The 20088-nt window shown below is 42.5% G+C and overlaps 1 protein-coding gene across 2 annotated transcripts in view; it reads left to right on the top strand.

Annotated features, from left to right (window-relative positions):
- RCOR1 (REST corepressor 1) overlaps window positions 1-19498 on the top strand; it is an 86655-nt gene extending 67157 nt beyond the window's left edge. The window contains exons 6-12 of one of the 2 annotated variants that reach the window (XM_042799136.1): window positions 1862-1980; window positions 5527-5605; window positions 9770-9964; window positions 10952-11029; window positions 11744-11801; window positions 12357-12586; window positions 15220-19498. In XM_042799136.1, the coding sequence (XP_042655070.1) occupies window positions 1862-1980; window positions 5527-5605; window positions 9770-9964; window positions 10952-11029; window positions 11744-11801; window positions 12357-12586; window positions 15220-15261 (801 nt within the window). In that variant the 3' untranslated portion in view covers window positions 15262-19498. Of the gene's footprint in view, window positions 1-1861; window positions 1981-5526; window positions 5606-9769; window positions 9965-10951; window positions 11030-11743; window positions 11802-12356; window positions 12587-12737 lie in introns of both variants that reach the window. The other variant, XM_042799135.1, reaches the window with a different exon arrangement.
- The last annotated feature ends 590 nt before the right edge of the window (window positions 19499-20088 follow it).

The raw sequence follows: 20088 nt of genomic DNA, 5'->3' as shown, positions 1-20088 counted from the left end.
TGAAGTGAGCCTAGGCAGTTGCAGTCTGTTCACCCTCTTTAAAGCACACGTGAAGGTCTGTGGTGCTGATCCTGCTGAAAAGTGAAAGATGACTTGCCTCCCACGTATGAAGGAAAACCACCAGGTCTTTTTCCAAAAGAGTGGCAGGAAGAGGCTTGATCTCCTCATGTCTTACTTGAATGTTCCTTCACTGGTGTTTGTTTCCAAACGTTCTTGGAGTCCTAGGGTCTCCTGCTCCCTTGGGTCAGATGACAGGGCTTGCATATGCTATAGACAGCTGATAAAGACAGTCTAGGGAGTTGTGTGCTCCTGCAGGATGAAGGTGTTTTTTTCTTTATTGTTCTGTTCTTACATGGAGGGAGAAAGGGGAGGGAATTTTCTGAGAAAAAAAGAGAACATAAAGCCCATCCTGTTGCTTGGTTAAATGCCAAAGCAAGAAATTATTTCTTTATTTTACATGTAAAAGCATGATTTCGTCCCTGAGTGAAGTGCATTCCAATACAGGGATGCCAAAACATACACTGTTCCCCAGGTAATATTTTTTTACTGCTGCTCCCCGAAAAGCCATCCTGCATGAAAGGAATTAAATGGCATGAAGGTTTCTGTTTAATAGTGGACAGGAATCAATGGCTTGGGAGTATGTTAGTTGTTAAGTTTGCATATGCTGCCCCATTAGCACCTCTGCAGCTTGGAACTGAGGGGAGAAATCACTGAAGCCAGAGAAAGAAAAGTGAGTTATGTTATTTACCGGAGCTGGTTCTGATATTTTGGCACTGTTATCATGTGTTTGTAGCCAAGTGGATGTTTGTCATGAGCAGCCTTGTCCCTGAGTTTGTTCTGTGGAACTCTTTAGTTCCAGTGTACCAGCCTGCTGCATGGCTATTGGCAACACATCATCAGCATAGTACCTACCTGTGCTTTGCCAGTGCAGATGAATTTATGCCTGTGTGCAGCTGTGGGCCAGGGTGGTTGTTCTGGTGCAATCTATTACTAGGACCTAAAGTCAACCTGCAGTCTGAGAAACCAGGCTTATCTCAAGTGAAGACTTAAACTGCAGTATCTGAATAAGAGAGATCTGGCTCTTGCTCAGAGTTTTGTTTTCCTCCCCACCCATCCTGCCCTCCAAGCTGAATCAGACACTTTTCTAAAACATGTTTTATCCAGCAAAGGCTGGACTTATACCTTGTAGAAGTCCTGTATAAGAACATCCATGCAGAGTACCTCAGAAGTAGAGAACTAGTCTTAGTGTAGTTTTATGCTTTTTGGAGGCAGACTTTTCATTCATAGCTCCAGGGCAATGATGTTAGTATAAGAGGACAAAAAATTCTGAAACTCGTGTTTTCCTATATCCTCAGTTCACCATACAGTAACGTTTCACCTTTTGAAAACATCTTTTGCTGAGATCTTAGAATAAACTTCATCATGTGAATGGTGTGAATAAGCCTTTTTAATCAAACATCAAAGATATGCTTGGGTTGTAGCCTGCAATTCAGCAGTTCCTGTGGTTGCTTACACATGCCTGTGTTGGCTTTTAAAACTGTTATCTCAGTTTCAGGGCCCCATTTTGGATTTGTTCTTGCTATGTTCCTCTATTCTGAAGTGAACCAGCTACCTGGCTGGTGAGTGGAGGCTTGCTGAGATGTTCTTTAGTGATTTCGATGTCCTAAATAGTAGGCACTAACCCGAAACACTCCCCCGTAGATCATTTTTGGAAAGGCTGCAGAACTGCCTTGCTTGAGCCTTTGAGAGAATCCAACATAGAGAGATCAGATGTTCCTTGACAAAACCAGACCAATTGTATGTGAACTCCTGGGGATACTTTACATATAAACATATAAAAGGATACATGTTTAATTTGCAGCTTCCTGACAAATCAATAGCCAGCCTGGTGAAATTTTACTACTCCTGGAAGAAGACAAGGACTAAAACTAGCGTGATGGACCGTCATGCTCGTAAACAAAAAAGGGAACGTGAGGAAAGGTAGGTTTGCAAGCAGAAAGGCTCTGTATTGACGCACACTGGTTTCTTTAGACTATCTCAGATTCCTGTTAGCTTGTAAGAAACTAGATGTAGGATTTTCCCCAAAATGTTTCCTGATACCACACCTTCTTTCCCCACCCCTCTTCCCTGCTGTGCATGTTTTGCTTTGCTTAAAGCCAAAAGGAATCTGTCAGCAATTAGGTGTTCTCCCTTTTTCAACACTGTGCAATTCCTGATTGCCCTCTAGTGCAGTGGTCACTGTCCCATCACTCTAGATGCTTTTTCTCTGATACTGCTTGAGGGTGGAGAAAATGAAATTAAAACCGTTTACAAGCTGATTGGCACTGTTGTCAGCAGAGCCAGAAAAGCTGATAAGCAGGACAGTGAAAGGAAGTAATGAAAGAGCTAAAAATCTGCCTTTATTTCCACCATGTGATGCTCAGTAGAGTGAGAACATGCGCCTGATGGGGAACAGGCTCCAGTGCAGCACCCCTCACCCTGTGTGTGTGCACACGGAGACGCTTCCCCTGCCTTTTACTTAGAAAACTGTTAATGGTATAAGGCAGTCAGGCCAAGCTCTGTTCCCTGAGAAGGATGAAGTTAAGGCTGTGTTTTTGAATGACTGAGAAGAGGGTAGCACAGGAGATCTTAGGATGAGCTCTACAGCAGAGGTATCCCAAGGAGTGCTGGGTGCATTAGGATTTGGGTGAGGGTGGTGGTGTTCAGGAGATCACTAGCCACTGAGCTTCAGCAGATGAGCTTGACTCCTGCTTGTGCAGCTTTGTCTGCAAGATGACCTTGCTGGATACCTGTGCAAGCCCTTGAAGGTAGGTCAGCCAGTGGCCTTGTGTGTATTGATGGAAGTATCTGTACAGTTAGAACTGCCAGTCAGTGACTTTGCCTGGTTCTGGAGCTGACAGAGCCTCAGAAATGCAGTGGCCTCAGGCGTTGGGGTGGGGGAAAAAACACCCTCTGAACAGCAGCAACTCCATCTGCTTGACACAGGTGCCTCCTCAACCTGCTCTAAAATTCAGCTAATGTCTTTGCAGACCAAACCTGAGGTGTACCTGGCTTTGGAAGACTCCTAACATAATTGGGTAAAATTCTGCAAAAGCTTTTCCCTGAAAGGAGTTGCTCCTCTAGCACTTCCCAGGTTTTTGTTTGCTGGCTCCAGTGTCTGAGTGAGCCCTGCTTGGGAAGGGGGAAGAAATGTGTTTCCAGGGTTGAGATGTACTACACCAATGACTCACTCAACCTCTCCCATATCTCTGCTAGATCAACAGTGCTTGCTTAACAGGCAGGGCCGGGGAGAATACTACCAGCCAACTTGTCTAGTGTTTGGTTGGCTTTCTCTGGCCTGAGTCTCTTTTTCCGTTCTGTTCCTTTTCCTTCTCTGCAAAGGCTGTCTTGATTTTGTTTCTCTCCATCCTGCTTTTCTTAAAATTTTCGGGGAGGGGGGGAACTCTTATAAAGAACTGTGTTTGTCTTGTACTATGTAGTTTAGAATCTTTTAATACTACCTCTATTTTTGTTCCGTGCTCATAAATGAATTTACTGCAATTTGGAAATACACCTCATTGGTAGCTATGCCTGTGTGCTGGGAAAAGCAGCACCTCAGACCATCTGGTGATTGGGAGAAAACTGTAAGGGCTGCCATGTGCTGTAATTTCGTAACCTTTGAAGAAGGCAGCTGGATTGGAAATGTGTAATTTGGTTTACATCTGCAGCAAGCTAAGCACCAGGCCATCAGCTTCATGTTTGGTTTCCCTTCTTCCCCTCCATTATGCAAAATAGTCAAGCCCCCAAACCCCTGAAGGGTTTGTCAGTGCAGCCATGCGGGGCATGGAAGCAAAACTGGGTGAGTTTGGGGTGCCTGGATTTGGAGGTTGTACTGTGCCACTGGGTGTTGGCAAAACTTCAGAAGTGTTCTTCAGCTAATAGTGATCAATGTCTAAAACCTCAGAAATGAGTGGGTGGGTTTTGATCTAGCTCACGTCTAGGGAACTTGCTGGAATAGAAGAGCAAACTATGAGCACAGCAAAGCCCGTGGAGGTTTGGCCTTTGCAGAAAGGCTGACATTTGAACCTATGTGAGAACACAAGGAAGGTCTTTTGGAGATGGGGTTAAGAGTGGGGGGGCAGTCTGAAGTATTTCACTCGAATACTGCTGTATCTCTTTGTGGCTAGGCAGGGAAATTCCTCGGCCCCTCAGATTGTCAGTGACATAGCTCCCAGTGTGTTTGGGACCAGGTTTTCAGTAGCTGTTCTTAGTTGTATGCAAGGGACTTAGTGTATGCAGCTCTGGGAGGGGGTGCTGGTGAGTTTATTTCCAGGAATCGTGATTACACAAACTAATTCTCTTGTGAATCAGCTCATGAGCTAGGAGGCTTGGGAGAGTAGGAATGGCTCGTACAGCTGACTGCTCTTGTGGCGATGGAAGCCAGCTCAAGCCACGCAGCAGTGTGTTCCTCCTTGGACGATGCTTGCGCAGGACGTCGCCGCAGCAGGGACCCAGCGGTGAGGGGGCGCCGGTGCGGTGGGAGCACACCCTGGCTAGCTCCAGCACCCAGCAGCACGGCAGAGCTGCTGCTGGGGCTTCTCTGCACAGCCCGGCTGCGCGCTGGCTCTGCGACGTACCTGCACCAGCCAGAGTGCCTCATCCTGGGCTGTAAAGTTTGACATGACAGAATAGGCTTAGTTTTTGATTTAAAGGAAGGGGGGCGAGGGGGGAAGCTTTTGATGAGGTCAGCTTATTTCTTCCATTTCTGGGCATCATCCCAAATGGTGCAATTAACTTTAGTTGTGTACAGTACAAAAATTCTAAATGGTGAAAATATATTTGATTTAATGTCTGATTAAAATTTCAATGAAGCCAAACTGGCCAGGTGTGCCAAGGTTACTTTTGATATGGCCCCAATTTCATGACTATTATTATTCTGTAACTGATAACCTCTTTTTCTTTTCCAGAGGAGAAAGAAATGTGAGGCTGTCACGGGGGGGGGGCGGGGGGGGGAGGAAGGAAGGGAGAGAAACCCAAACATTTCTTATGCTTGTTCTTGAGGGAGTTCTTGTGCATGTCTCTTTTGCTAAATGTTAAGGAGTTGTATGAAATCCATGCTTTAGCTACTTGCTGTAATTCTATATCTTTGTTTCTGTCTGTTCGCCTAAAGTTAAAATGCTCAATGTCCTGTGTTCTTTAAAATATAACTTGTGTAATCAATTTCATATATATTGCCTTCATCCGAACAGACTTATTTTTCCCAATTACACTACTGAGAAGTCTTTCTTTACAATACGTGGTCCCTAGCATCTTTACAATGAAGAATTTCTTGACTTAAAAAGAAAAAAAAAAAACAACCAAACAAACAAATAAACAGGAAACTCAACACAAAAAAACCCACCCCAGACCCTTAAGAAACGCCTTGGGAGTAAAACTAAGGAAACCAGTTGGATTTGCTGTTGCATCCATGCATTTCTTTTGGACTGCTATTTACAGAAAAAGAGAGCCTCACAAACTAATACAGTACTGTTTGCTTTTGTCTTCCAGTGAGGATGAAATGGAGGAAGCAAATGGAAATAACCCTATTGATATTGAAGTTGAACAAAACAAGGAGAGCAAAAAGGAGGTATAATTCTTTTCTTACTGCTGTAAAAATGAAAGTGTTTACTTACTATCTACTTCATGTAGAAGCTGACAGTATCTAATTTTCTTTATTTGTGCTTTGTATAGTTGTCATACAAGAAAAGAAGAATTGTCTTCAGAATTATTCTTAGATCAAGACAATTATAGACAAATAAGTTACTATGGATGGAGTTGGGAAAATTTAAGACTTTACCATCCCATGATGATGTATTATGTGAATGTTTCTAGTCTCTTTGATTCAAGGGTGGCTGTGTTAGCTTGAACCACCTTCAGTGATGGTTTAAATCCAACTAACTGCGTGGAGATGGAGTAGAAGCGCTTATGTCCCCACTGAGATAGCTTGGTGAAGGGGAAATGTGTCTTTTAATCTGTTTTAGGTAGACTAGCAAGAGCATCCTTGTCTACACCTTAGATTCTAAGGTAAATTCTTGATGCACCAGGATTGCAACTACAGTGGTGAACAGTAGAGGAGAAAGCTTTGGTGTGGCTTGTTCATTTTGTCTGGCAGAGGGACCTTAACCTGTTGTTATGCACAGAATATTTTGTTTATTTAAAACATAGTACTTGCACCTTACTTCAAATACTTAATTTTAAGTGTCCATACAGTTCTAGATGAGAATAGAGCCACACAAATACAATTTTGAAAACCTGGTCTGTGGTGCTTAACAGGAAAGTATATACTTGATTTTCATGTGTATAATCTTCTGGTTATCTGTTACTAAATAAAAAAGCCTTGACATTCAGCAGCAGTGTGGGTTGTGCAGGAAGACATATACCCTAAAGCCTTCTCTCCTTGAAGTAGCTCCCTTTCCTGATTTCTTGTAGCCTGATTTCTCTTCAACAGTCACTCTCTTTCAATTTGTTTGGGGTTTTTTTTTTTTTTTTTAAGGGTATATGTAGGAACAAACCCAGTAGAATTATTTAAAACAGGATTGCACACAGGCAAAAACAAAGGCCTAGACCAGCTGCTTTGTCAGTCACTGTCAGCAAGATTAATTCCACTAATACATTATTTTGAATGGAAATAACTGAAAAATCACAACATTCTAGTTTGTTCTTTACCCATGCCAGGGTGTTCTCTAGACTTTCCAGAAAAGCCTAGCTGTTACTTTCACCAAAAGAACTGGCATCCCTGATGGCTTCCTAGGAGCAGAGTGGATGTGAAACCACTCACGTTCACCCTTACAAGAAACAGAGTTTTCAGAAGCCTCAGCAACACCCAGACTGGAAGGATTCTCACTTGGCTAAGTTGCAGCTGCATACTGCAGCTCTCCAGTGTGTCCTGTAAATAATCATCATCATCATCTCGTTTCCCTTAATTTTAATAAACATGAAAGTTTAGATTTCTCTGTAAGCTCTTTGAAAGCTTGCATCTGTAAGAGAGCTCCCTTCAGTCCCCTTTACTGCTTCCTTTCCTGTGATGCTGGCATGCTCCAGACTTGCTGCAGAAGAGGGAAAGGTGGTTCTTCACCAACTTGGCTGCCTCTGTTTTAAGGCCAGAGCAGATGGCTGATGGGTACCATCAAGACATTTTTATAGAAAGTCTTGTATAGGAGGAAGCTGTCTGCCCTCCCTGTCACTAATACAGGCCGCAGCACACTCTACCAATCTGAAAGAGATCAACAAAACTCACGGAACATGTGCAGTCTGGTTCTGTATGCAATGATGGGCAGCCTTGTGGGGTCTGTTCTGGACAGGGATAGCACCGGCGGGTAAAATGAAGCTGACAACCCACATAGCCTGTTCAGAGTTAATTTGATTTGATTGTGCAGTACTTGAGCCGGGGGCTAATTGAAAATGCCTTGAGAGAGCGCAGGTATCCAGAAGGGGGGTAGGTTCTTTCTTGATCGTTATGTTTGTTTTAATGATGTGGTCAGACATGCAGGGGTGGTGATGTGCCGCTAGCCCAGGACTCTTACCGTAAAGAACCTCCCTGTCCCAACCCCTCAGAGATGGTTTTTCCAGCTCTGAGACATGTCAGTTATTGTATGACTTGCCAAGTAATACTGGGATTTCTCAGCATATCTGAAATCTCTCATCTGTTTCCTCTTTTGGGGATCATTGGAGGGGGAATCTTCCCTTTTTTTCTAGTACTTTCAGTGTTAGTACAACTGTTCGGGTTTCCTCAGATAGTGACTCCATAATACTGAGGTCATGAACTAGAGCTTCTTCCGTGTTCCTGGAAAATCCTTACCAATTCATCTACTTTTACGTGGCTTAAGATAGTTTATTCTTTTCTTTTCACCCTGTGAAATCTGAGGAAGGGAACCTTGTTTGTATTAATAGGTTTGTAAGACTGAAGTGTGCTGGATAGCAGTGGCAATATCTAAATAAACGGAGAAGCACTGCTAAATCCCTGCATTTTAATTCCCTCTGGTTTTCATTAGTTGATTTAAATCCACAGAGAGATGTGTGTGGCCAGGAAAGCAGGAGTTTCCAAGAAAGGGTAGATGTTCAAATTTTCAGAGCCTGCACAATATCACCAGGGCCTAGAGGCATTTGCAGCTGACAAAAGCCATTCTGCTGGAGCTCTGGCTTCTTGTTCACAACACAAGAGGGCTTCACATTTTTTCAACCGTGTAAAACAATAATTTGAATCTGCTTTTGTTTTTCCTTAATGTTGAGAATTCTGGGATATTTGCACTGGAGGCATTGTGTGTTGGTCGACTTACAGCCTGAACTTGTTGTGAGGCATTACTGCATGATCCTGTGAAATTCTGTGTATGTAGATGAAATATGAATGAATCTGAAATGTCTATCCATGTTGAATAATTTACCTGGCTCAGTTATCAGAGTGCTTGCTTCTGAAGCAGAGTGCAGAGCTTACCTCACTTGTTCATAGCTAAGCCAGTCTGGTTTCTCCTGCTCCCCACTCCCTTCTGCAAAAAGAAATAGGGTATCCATCCTGCAACAGCAATAGTTATCTCTAGCTCCTGGGCTTGCCTTAGGCTTTGTCTCTCACAGAGTCCTTTGCAGTAAAGGAGGTGGGGGGGGAAAAGTTGAAAACAGACAATTGTCCACATTACTGCTCCTATGTGGCTCTGGCTGTTGAGCCCATGAAGAGGGTGGGATCCTCCAGTCTTTGGGAGGCAGAGCCTTATGCTTATGCTGGGCTTTGTGCTCAGCCTGATGTGGGTTTGAATGCAAGCATTTTAATGCTCAGTAATGAGCAAATGCCACAAACTGTGTAGAAACTACATGTAGCTGCAAATTAGAAGGGAAACAATAGTGCTAAGTGAGGCCAATGTATTTAAAGCTGGCAGTGATCAAGTAGAGGATTTCAGATGTGCGCCATCCCCTCTGCTTTTTCTCTCCCTGCCACCCTTCAGTTCTGTGCTCTTGGCCAGGCTCCAGCCACTGGGTAATAAATCTTGGATATGAGTTGCTTGTTGAAAATAAAACCATTTCTTCCAGAAGTTGATATTAGAGAATCAGATGTGCTCTTGAAGGATCTGTTCTATATTGTGCTACCTAATCTACCTGTTACAGGCGTGTCCCTAATTCTTTGCTTTAGACAGAAGGCATAAAAATAATGTGTGATATATTCCCTTTTCCAAAAGAGATTTAAGTTTTATTTGTGGGCAAAACTGCATCAATTTAATGGAACAGTTGATGTATCAGTGCTATGCAAGAAAACTTGACTTCCAAGAAACTGTGTAACAATCTAAGAATTACTTTGTAGTCGCCTCCCTCCTTTATCCTTAGCCTTTACATAAATTTAGTTTAATCTTTCTGCTGTCTATCATGTATAAAAACAAGTCTCTAAACTCTTCTAGTTGTGTTCTTACCATGTCTACAAACTTCACTTTGTTTCCTTCTGGTGCTTAGTTAAACTGGCGTGTTCAGGCCTGGTGATGAAATCAAGAAGAAATGTTTTGGAGCATTTGGAAATAACCAGAATATTTAACTGTTGGAAAATTGGACATCTGTCTCCCAAAATGAGAATGGGCAGAGAAGACAACCAGTATCTCTGTAAACATTGAAAGCTGCCTAGATGAAAGGAGAAATTTATATAAGACAGTGTTTGTATGATGTGCTGTTCTCCGACCTTTGAGAATGGCTGAAAGTCATAGAATCACGGAATGGTTTAGGTTGTAAGGGATCTTTAAAGATCATCTAGTTTTGTAAAATGACTGCTGTTTGCCAGGTGCCACCCGCTGAAACTGTTCCTCAGGTGAAGAAGGAGAAGCACAGTACGCAGGCCAAGAACAGAGCGAAGAGGAAACCTCCCAAAGGAATGTTCCTTTCCCAAGAAGACGTGGAGGCTGTTTCTGCCAACGCAACAGCTGCTACCACTGTACTCAGACAACTGGACATGGAATTAGTCTCAATCAAACGACAGGTATCGATGGGATAGTTCAAGAATAACTGCTATTTTTGGTGGTAGTGCCTGTCACAGTCTACAAAGTTCACAGGAATTTGTAGCTTGACAGTGATGATGCACATCATGATGTGGCTTAATTGACAAGCTGCTACCTTTGTGCTGTGAGCTAATGCAGCCCTGTGCGTTATGTCTCTTATGTTTCAGCTCTATGGGCAAGCCTACTTTATATCTAAATTAAAGCAGGAAAAGTCCATAGCACTGACTTGAAGGAATGTTTGTTGGCACTTAGTGTTTCTTGCAATTCAGGGTCCCTTATGTTTTAACTATGAACTTCCCTCAGAAGACATTGGTTTCAGCAGTATCTGGTTTCCGTCTGCAGCGGTTTCCTTTGCCTTTTCCTATGGTACTTTTGGAACAGGCAGATATGTTTGTTTTAGTCTTTCTTAGACAGACATCATCCAAACTTTCCTACATACTTTTTGCTTCCCTGATGGATCTGTCTTTTAAACAAATGTTTTTCACATATCTGTTAGTAAAGACAGGTTTACTACATTGGTTTGTTTCCTGGATCTGAATATTTTCACTGTTTTTAAAGCAGAGATCTGGCTCAAGGTCTTTATTAAACCTGATAGAATTGATACTTTGGCCTAAAACCTTTTTCTTGGCACTCTGGGAGAAGTGGAGCTCTCTGGCAGTCTTTGATTCATTACTTACTGTGAGCAGGGCCTTTCTTATCCTGGACTTTATACAGACCTGTAAGTTGGGGCAGTTCTTGCTCCAAATAACTTTCAGACAGGATAGACTAAATTAAATGGGATCTCCTGATGTGCCAGCTGCTCCTGCATCCCTTTATTTCAATATAACAAACTTTATTTTTTGGAAAAGGGAGATTGTGAGGAAAACTGGAATGCTGAACTTGTGGGGTTCCTGCTGGGGCTGCTGGAAGAAGGCTTGTCCAAATACTTTTTTTAAATCCTTGTTAAAGGGATTTAACTTTCTTTTCAGATTCAGAATATCAAACAGACAAACAGTGCGCTCAAAGAAAAACTTGAAGGTGGTATAGAACAATACAGACTTCCAGAGGTAGGATCATTTTCTGACCTTTATTGTGTAGCTAAATGCTAATCTGCGTTTACATACCAGAGCTACTGGTGTTGCCAGTAAAGTAGGACCAATGTCCTACTAGTTGTTTATGTGAATGAAGACCATACTATATTCACTGTTGTTGTGTAATGGAAATGGGAGACAAGAAGAAAGAGCAGTGCTTAACATGCAAAAGTGGTTTCTAACAGAAGTACAGGTATCCCAGACATACCATGTTTTGTCAGTGTTGTATCCGTATGCCCTTGTGAGAGAGGTAGTTACTTTGCTCTAAATACTGAGAAACGTAGGAGAGGATGTTAATGGCCCATTTTTCTCTTGGCACTTGATGCTTTTGCTGTTTTCCTTTTAACTCTGGCACCTTGTGCTGGAAATAATTTGACCAAGATTACAGAGGGTGTCTGTGATAAAAACAAGTAGGTGCTTTGGAAGAGTGTGGCTCTTGGTTATCTGCTCACACCTTTCCCAATCTTTTTGTATTACCATGACTAACAGGCACAGCGTATGTCACTGTTAACTGAATGGCTGCCATACACAGTTCTTTATATTGAAAACATTGCTGCTACTAAAAGGAATGATACAGTTTGTCTAGCAGTTGATTCCTCTTTGGGTTTTTGTGAGGTTTTTATGAGCTCAGATACAAGTGAAAGTTGTTGCTTATGTAAATGAAGTTACCTAATTTTTTTTTTTGTCTAGGCCGTTCAGAAATTTAATGCACGTTGGACCACAGATGAGCAGCTTCTTGCTGTGCAAGGTATGTACGGCATTACAAGCCTATTTGTATTTCAGCTGGTGATAATCAAAACTCTGCTGCATGTCAGAGCTGTGTTTCCCTTCAGTGGCCAGTGAAGGATTTTGACATTGCTGGGTATTAATGCACAAATGATGGAATTGAACAAGGAAACAATATCCCCCCCTCCCCCTCCCCAGGCAGTATAAATTGCACCATATGAATGTTTGCAAATAACCTGTGCTTGCCCAAGCTTTCAGAAAGTGAAACTGCTGGAGTCACTGCTATGGTCTCTGCTTGCATAATGTCGCAAGTAGTACAGGCAGATTTACCCAGGTCTTCTAGATTTGGCTCTGTCCATCTTCACTACACCTCTATTTTCTTCTCTTCTCCAGGGCTAGTCTTAACTGTCTCTTGCCCAATTTAGACTTTTAATCTTTTTTTCCTTTGGATTAATCTGAGAAAAGCTTGAAACCTTAACAGAAGTTCAGCTTCAGATCCTTACGCTGTGTCTTGAGCCTGATTTGTGGTCTTTGTGGAATAACAGATTGCTTCTGGTTTTCTTTTTATTGCTTTTAGCAATCAGGAAATATGGCCGAGACTTTCAGGCAATCTCTGATGTGATCGGAAACAAATCTGTGGTGCAAGTGAAAAACTTTTTTGTAAATTATCGACGTCGTTTCAACATAGATGAAGTTCTACAGGAATGGGAGGCAGAGCATGGCAAAGAGGAGACAAATGGAACCAATAGCCAGAAACCTGTAAAATCCCCTGATAATTCCACTAAAATGTCCGAAGAGGAAGATGAGGTAAATCCAATTTAAAAGTCACATAAAATTCCCAATCTGAGCTCAGTTCAGATGGGGGGTGTGTGTGTGTGTGTATACATACGCACTCTTTGTAAAAGCCATTTTTGACAATCTTCAATCTGAGCATATTTTACTTCCTCTGGATATACAGATTCCAGTACTGATTTTGGGAACTGGGAATTCCAGACATACATGAAAGTGGAAAGAGAACAGTTAATTTGCAACCCTCTGACAGTATCTGTATGTCATCAGCACATGGACATTTTAATGCCTCTTGCTGCCGAAACACCCTTATCTCACTTGGATGGTTTCCCTGCACTCAGTTCTCCAAGCTGTTCTAGGTTTGGCTTTGTGGGACCGTACAGTCTTCTGAGGCAAAGCTCGCTCTTTCCTTTTTGACGAAGGAGCGGCTTCACTCAGGGGAAGGGAAGACAGCTATAAACAAGGCGAATGTGTGAAACTGTTCACTCTGGAATTTCCTATAGACAAAGTTTCCTTGATTTTACAGCAGTTTCTGTGAAGACAGAAATTCTAGAAACAGCCTCTCCTTGATGGAGCTTCACGGAGATAACACTTCTCCAAAGACAATGTGTGTTTAAACTTAACTAAGAGACTGTAGAATGTTTAAATATCAAAGTTAGTTGCAAAAATGTAATATTAATGCAATCTTGCAAAAGAAAACACCACTAGAGGTTTGCATGTTAAAAATGTCTGATCTAGGGCTCCCTTTGGCCTAATTTTATAAGACGGCTTGGCACAACAGCCCTATCTTCTAAATGCAAGCACAGTCAACAGCATAAGGCAAATTTCAGTCTCATGTGAACTAAAGACATCTTGGTATACTGTATATTTTTGTTGCCCTGGTTATGGTTGCCTCACTTGTATGTTGCCATTCAGGCATTCGGAGAGTATTTTTTTTGCTTCACAAATTCTAATAATGTGTTAATCAAAGATGCTTGTATTTGGGGACTAGGTCTAAAAGTATGATAAGTGAACAAAACCAAACTCAAAAAACTTGCCTTCTCAGAAGGGTGTGAATGAAATGGTCCAATTCTTCCAGAACTGAGAGGTGGAGAGAAGAAGCAATGGTACCAGTATGTAGCCACCCATTTGGAAGACAAATGGCTTGTCACTGCCTTTTCCTGTGACCAGCAGAGTGGCATCTGTTAGCAGTGCAGAGCTTTTCTCTGAGCCCTCTGAGATTTTTCCTGGCTTCAAATGCACCTTTGCTCCTGAAAGTTGCAGTCAAAAAAGGAGAGTCTCACTCGAGACAAGAAGAAAATGTGTTGGGTTGTAGCAGGAACTGGAGTGTGCCCCTGTGTCCAAGTGTGTGCATACTGAAGCAGTGAGGATCCCAGGCAAGTTAGCAGGGGCAGAAGGAGAGTGGAGGCATGACAGCAAGGTTTGGTGAAATGGCTGGTAGAGCAGCAGTCGTGATCCCCAAACTAGAGATGGAAAGTGCCCAGGCTGGAGCTGAGCAAGTGCTGAGTGGTGGAAAGGGCACCAAAATACTAGGCTGGTGGGACTAGTTGCAAAGCCTAGAGAAAAGGCAGCTATCAAGAGAGTTGAGCAGTTCACTGTGCCCTGCAGTACTGTAAGGGGTGAGGGCAGAGCCTGCCTGCACCAGGCTGACACAGGCAGGAGCCAGGCAGGATGGCAGGGAGCTGCCAGCCGTGACATCCCATGCATGCCTTACACCAGCACGATGTGGCTGGTGGTTCTTGATGCAGCCTGTTCTGGCTGGTGGGAACTGATGTGTCACAGCTGGGAGGAGGAAGGTGCTAGCAGCATGGAGTGGATTGTAACTACCAAGCCTGCAGCTTTCTATAAAAATGCACCAGGAAGGGACGCAGGGGTGTTGCAGCGTGGACATCTAATGACCACCATGTGCTGTGAGCACATCAGACATTGCCTCTCAGGCTGGCTGTAAATGCAGTGCTCCTGCCTTCAGAGGTAACATAAGCACAGTGCTGACTGGGTGTCTGTCTGAGCAGGTCTGGGGGCGAAGTGAAATGTCATTGGGATTATCGCATAAGTGATACATATGGGTTCGGAGGGGGGTTCCTGGTCTCTCCTGAGCTGCACAGTACGATGCAGCTGGTGCCTGCTCTTGAGAGTACTTGCACAGGCTGATCAGATCAGGTGGGCTCAGTCAGCAGTAGCCAGGAGAAGACTTTGCCGGCCTGACCGTGAGGCCACTTAGGTGCTTTCTCCCCTGGCACGCCTTGTCTGTGGTGGCTGCCAGACTGGTAAAAGCTTTGTCAGCCCTCTGACTGCTCTGGGCTTTCCCCTTCAGTGTGTTTTCATAGCAAGTGGCCACAGTTCCTTTTTTTTATTTTTTTTTTTTTTTCTCTTTTTCATTTGTTTGTCACTTTTTTTCTTTTTGAGAGGGGGAGGTGAGACTGTTGATCATAAAGCAACCTCAACTCCAGTCTTAATTCTTGTATGTTTACACTCCCAACAAATCTCAGAATAGAGGAGGCTGCTGTGATTCCTCCCATGTGTGAGAGTTGTCCGTCTTGTCGCTTTCAGTACCACAGATCTGGGGTGAAGTTTGGAGATGCAAGAAAGCCTATGTGTATTCATTTTTAAACTAAACGTCTCCTTTTTTTCCCCCTCCCCCTTCCCTCCAGGCTACTTCTGTTCTTGATGTCAGATATGCATCTGCTTCGTGAGAAGGTGCTGTAGCCTAGAACAATTTGTGTTGACTACTGTGTTATCCAGGATATCAGGTATTAGCAAACCTCAGACAGCCATCTGCATCATATCTGTGGACAAGCAGCTATTACCAAAAAAAGGCAAACGCTTCCAGTCCTGTGCTACATCTGCCTTAATCTCCCCATATTCCTCCATACTGCCTCCACTTTCTTTCAAAAGCACCCAGGTAGCTCAGCTTTTCATTTCATCAGCATCCTGCTTGAGCATGGGGATTTCTAGAACCAGTAACACCTGTCTGTAAATTTTGACCAACCTGCAAAACAAGGAGCTCCTTAGCAGCCCCCCAGTAACTCTACACGTTAGGAGTTCTTATAATACTTGGTCTGTAGGGTATAAGTACGTATTGCTGCATGGCCTTGTGGTCTCCGCTTCCTGTGTATTCTTACGATGACACTATTATTAGCGAGCTTTCTATAAAGGAGAGGCCTGTGCACATACCAGTGGTGTCAGGTTTGTTCTGAAATGACAGGGCATGTTAACAAGCAATCTTGAATAATGCAAAGTGATAGGAAATGTTATTTCTAAGGTTTGGTCAGTCCAAGGTTGTAGACCTAACTCATTACACTTCTGGTTTGTGCAATTCTTTCCACTGTATTTGTGTGTTCTTGCTTCATAGAAAGCTCCCTAAATGAGCATTTTATTCCTGTATATTTTAATGGCTTTTATTTAGTGCAAAAGGGAATAACGTAACCTGAAACTGTTTGATACGCTATTTAACCCCTGGCATTCAGCATTTGCATTGTAACTTGTTAAATGAGTGCTACACAACTTTCTTTTTCCTGATCCTCTGTGGGATTAAGTCAAAACAACTTTCTCTGGTGCCTCTCCTTTTGGAATATGTGCCTTTTTACATTTGGCTATCATAGGTCACTTTCTGTCCCAGTGTCTCATTCCTCTTCAGAGCGCTGTTTGCCAAAGACATCCAACTACTTCTCCCACTGGAAGTCTGGATGAGGGTTGGAGCACAAAATTCAACCTTCAGGTAGTTTTTGGTCTCTCGGAAGCTTAATGGAGAAGAACCGGGTTAATTTCATTGGCCATTTTAACCCTTCTGAAGCACACATCGCTTTCATGTTCTGAACCAAAATATGCAATTTGAAATCTAAGAGGTGCTTTTCCAAATACTTGGTGCATGCAGCTTTCAAATCCCCAGCCCTCTGCTCAGATGACCTGTGCTGTGGCCTATCTAGCTGGCTTGAACTGGAGCTGTTCTTGAAAGTCCTGTGTGTGGACTTCACACCTTGAACAAGGCAGTTGCTGACTGCCGAGCAGACAGTGTTCAGAGAAGCTAGAAGCAGCAGTATTATTTGTTGCCCAGTGGAAAGCTGCAACATAACACTAGTCACAAAGCATTTAAAAATGGTTAATTCAGTGATGTTGGAAGAAACCACCAGGTGTCTTCGCAAGTGCAAAAAAGGACCTTCTTTGCCTCTCTCTTCCTCTACAGAGGGTTCAAGCCGAGATGGCACACGGAAACGTTTGGCACCAGCCTCTCTTAACACAACCTGAAATGAGCTAGTCCGTCTCCTGGCCTGCAGCTGAGGTGCTGCGGCTTGGAGCCTAGCCCCAAACTTGGTGCTGATGTTTGAGCTGCTGGGCTGTGCCGTGTCGTGTGCTGTAGTGGCTCTGCTGTTCCCTGTACCCGAGCGAGGCAGGCTAACGCCAGCTGGCTAGCAGAGCCAGCCGTGGCTGCACCTCCCGCGGCGTAGACTCAACGCGAGGAAAGGCAGGGGAGACAGCCTCATGTACCGCTGAGGTGGTCTCCTTGGGCCTTGTGTGAGGAAAGTAATTCAGTATCAGAAATCGAGCAACAGCTAATAGGTGAAGGAGCAGACAGGCATTTCTTAAGGCCAGCTCGAGTGTGGAACCCAAAAAGGGCCTGTTTCAGCCACTTTGCAGCTGTTTCTGAGCCGTTTCATTCTGGTAGCTCCAGAGAGATCCTTTGAGGCGATGGTAGGATGGAAAGGGGAGCGATTCCCTCTCCCCCTGTGCTGGGAACCTGCAATCCCAAATTTGTGGCAGCATCTCTACAGCTGTTGATGGGACCTGGCAGCTGTGACGGTGGCCCTGCAGGCGTTCCTTCAGTCCTGTGACAGTTGAAGTTGGGAGTCTCTTGTGGGAAAGGACACTAGTTGTTAGCCAGTGTGTATTAGGATTAAAGACCGGGCAAATAGCACTGTGAATTCAGCTGACAGTTGTGGTGTAAAGCAATGCCGCTCATTAGAAATACTCTAGTATTAAACCTCCTGCTGGTACCAATGCAGGGAGACAGGTCCTCGCCCCTGTGAGGGTTGTGTGAGCTTGCATCCCAGCTGGTGAAACTCATCAGGAGAGGCTTCTGCTGGTGAGTGAAGTTACCTGCGAGGACTTTTCATCGGTTTTTGCCCTCAAATCTGTCCATTTTATGATCAGAAAAGTTGTGTTTTGGCTTCATCCCCAAGGGGTAGGGGGAAACGTATATAATTCATGACATTAGGAAGAAAAAAGTTGTTTAATTACTTTTCAGTTGACTGCTATCTTATTGTAGTTGATACATACAATATAATAGCACTGTATTTTAAACGTTTAGTTTTTTACATTCTCTTTAACTACGTTTTTAAATGCGATAAAATCATTTTAGCTTTAGAAAGTTTAAATGGTTTGGTCTTGTTTAGGTGAAGACCCTCTCTTTCTTTTTTAAATGGGTCAAGCATTAGATACATCAACTGGTTGCATTCTGATTAGAAGGGTCCACAAAGATAACTGCATAAGATAGAATATTCACTTAAATTTTGTTTCTTAAACTATCAATGTGAATGTCATAATTATATATATTTTGTGGAAAATGGGAAATTATTTCTCCTAAGTATAAGTTATTGTGCAAAATATGGTATCGTTAAAGAAAATGATAGTTTAAGTTTTAGTTTTAGAAATCTTAAAGATATAAAAGTGTATTGCATATGCATAAACAAATTTCATTTGTTCTATTTAATTTTTATGTAGTTGTGTAAAGTGCTAGGTAACTTCTTTTTTTGCTTATCCATTAAAACAACCTTGTTACTTGAATATTCGTGTTTAACTGGTTTGAAACAATGATCAATTTTTGTAGTATAATCTTTTAACCAAGGGAAAAAAAAAAAATACATGCCTCAGTTGTGCTTAACAATATAGCAACAATGTACAATCAGATGCTTAAGACCATAGTAGCCATAACTGGTAGTGCAACCACAGTGGTTGTGTCTTGATATATTTAATACCAATGGGGATAATGAATTCTTAATATATTTTTACAAGTTTGCAACCAGGAAGACCCCATGAATATCCACTAGAACACTTTTTTAATAGTTAATATAAGAGTGAAACTCTTATTCTCCTAAGGCAATGTCCTGACAAACATTTTTCTTTCCTGTACAAATACATCTGAAACATTATGTATTGAAATATGCTCATTGTCACTTTAAATTTCAGTTTTTATTCTCTAAATTGCTAATATGCTGTTGGTATTCTTGCACACCAAATATGAGCCAAACAGTGCATTACACTAACTTGATCGCTGGATTTGCAAACATAAATCTCCAAGTCAATGAAACGCAAAAATATTTTAGGAAATTTTTCTGATAATGCATTTTTTCAAATCTGTATGAAATTATACGTAGCCCACTCAGTGATAAGTGGCCTGATACTTAGTCTTTACAAAAAAAAAAAGGAAAAATATTTTTATTAGCTCCAGCTTGTCTTCAGCAAGTCAAAATCTAGTGATCTTGTGCAATGCCCCTAAAGCAAATACTTTCTGCCACTCCCTGGATTAATGCAGCTTTTCCTGTTGATAGTAAAGCACAATTGCAGTGAAAGTTACAGTTCAGAAGATGGAAGGTCAGTATAGTCTATGCATGTTGTATAATAATGAGTGTTTACATTCATATTCTCCTAAAATAAAATTTATACTGGAGTGTATAGTATTCCATTATGTAGATTTTATCAATTTTGTTAACTGCTTATAGATTGCTTAAAAGAAGTTTTTTCAAGATTTTAAAAGATGTATAAGGTTAAGTTTGCAAATATAATGGAAATGCTGTATAGCTTTTGAAGTGATAAAATACTCGTTGGGATTTTAAAGAAAGTATGTTGTAATAATGCTGTTGTAAGTAATATTTTAAATGTCTTTTTTGCCTGTTTTCTATTATTCAGCACACTTACTGTGATGAATGTTCATAGCATTATAAAATTGCTTAGCCACTGAAAAGTAAGATTTGGTTTTGAATTATTTTACTGTATGAGGAATTATAGTGGGGTAAATTCCTTTGTGAAATTCTACATAATTCATTTTTCTATGATTTCCAATGTTTGCTGACATCAAATAAAATTTTTTCAAGCCATTGATGTAATAAAACATGTAGTAAAGTGTTATTGATGTAATATATGTGGTTCTGGAATGCAGTTGACCCCCTTCCTTTCGGATGTTGGTCAGGAGAGCCGGCCGGGGTTTGCCGGCACGGCCGCCGCCTTCGGGCGATGGGCAGCGCCGTCGCGAGACAGTTTGCGGGTGGGAGTGGGGTGCTGGCTGGTCTCGAGGGGGTAGAGCTGGAGTGTGGCTTGAAGGGTGTGGGTGGAGACTGGCAGACAGGGTCATCGCTATTGTAACCACGGCCTGGAGATTAAACTGCTGTGTGCTGCATGCAGAGAGCTAGCACTTGGCTGCACAGTTCAACAAGATTGTCATCCGTGTCCTGCAGTGAGAGGAATGCATTTAAAATACCTAGGAGAAGGTGACTCGTACTCCTGGAGCTCAGCAGTGTGTAGATGCT

The sequence above is a fragment of the Tyto alba genome, unplaced genomic scaffold, assembly GCF_018691265.1.
Source record: "Tyto alba isolate M040663 unplaced genomic scaffold, T.alba_DEE_v4.0 Super-Scaffold_29, whole genome shotgun sequence".
Classification (NCBI taxonomy): domain Eukaryota; kingdom Metazoa; phylum Chordata; class Aves; order Strigiformes; family Tytonidae; genus Tyto; species Tyto alba.
The sequence above is the reverse complement of the archived record's forward strand: the minus strand, read 5'-3'. Positions and strand labels throughout refer to the sequence as shown.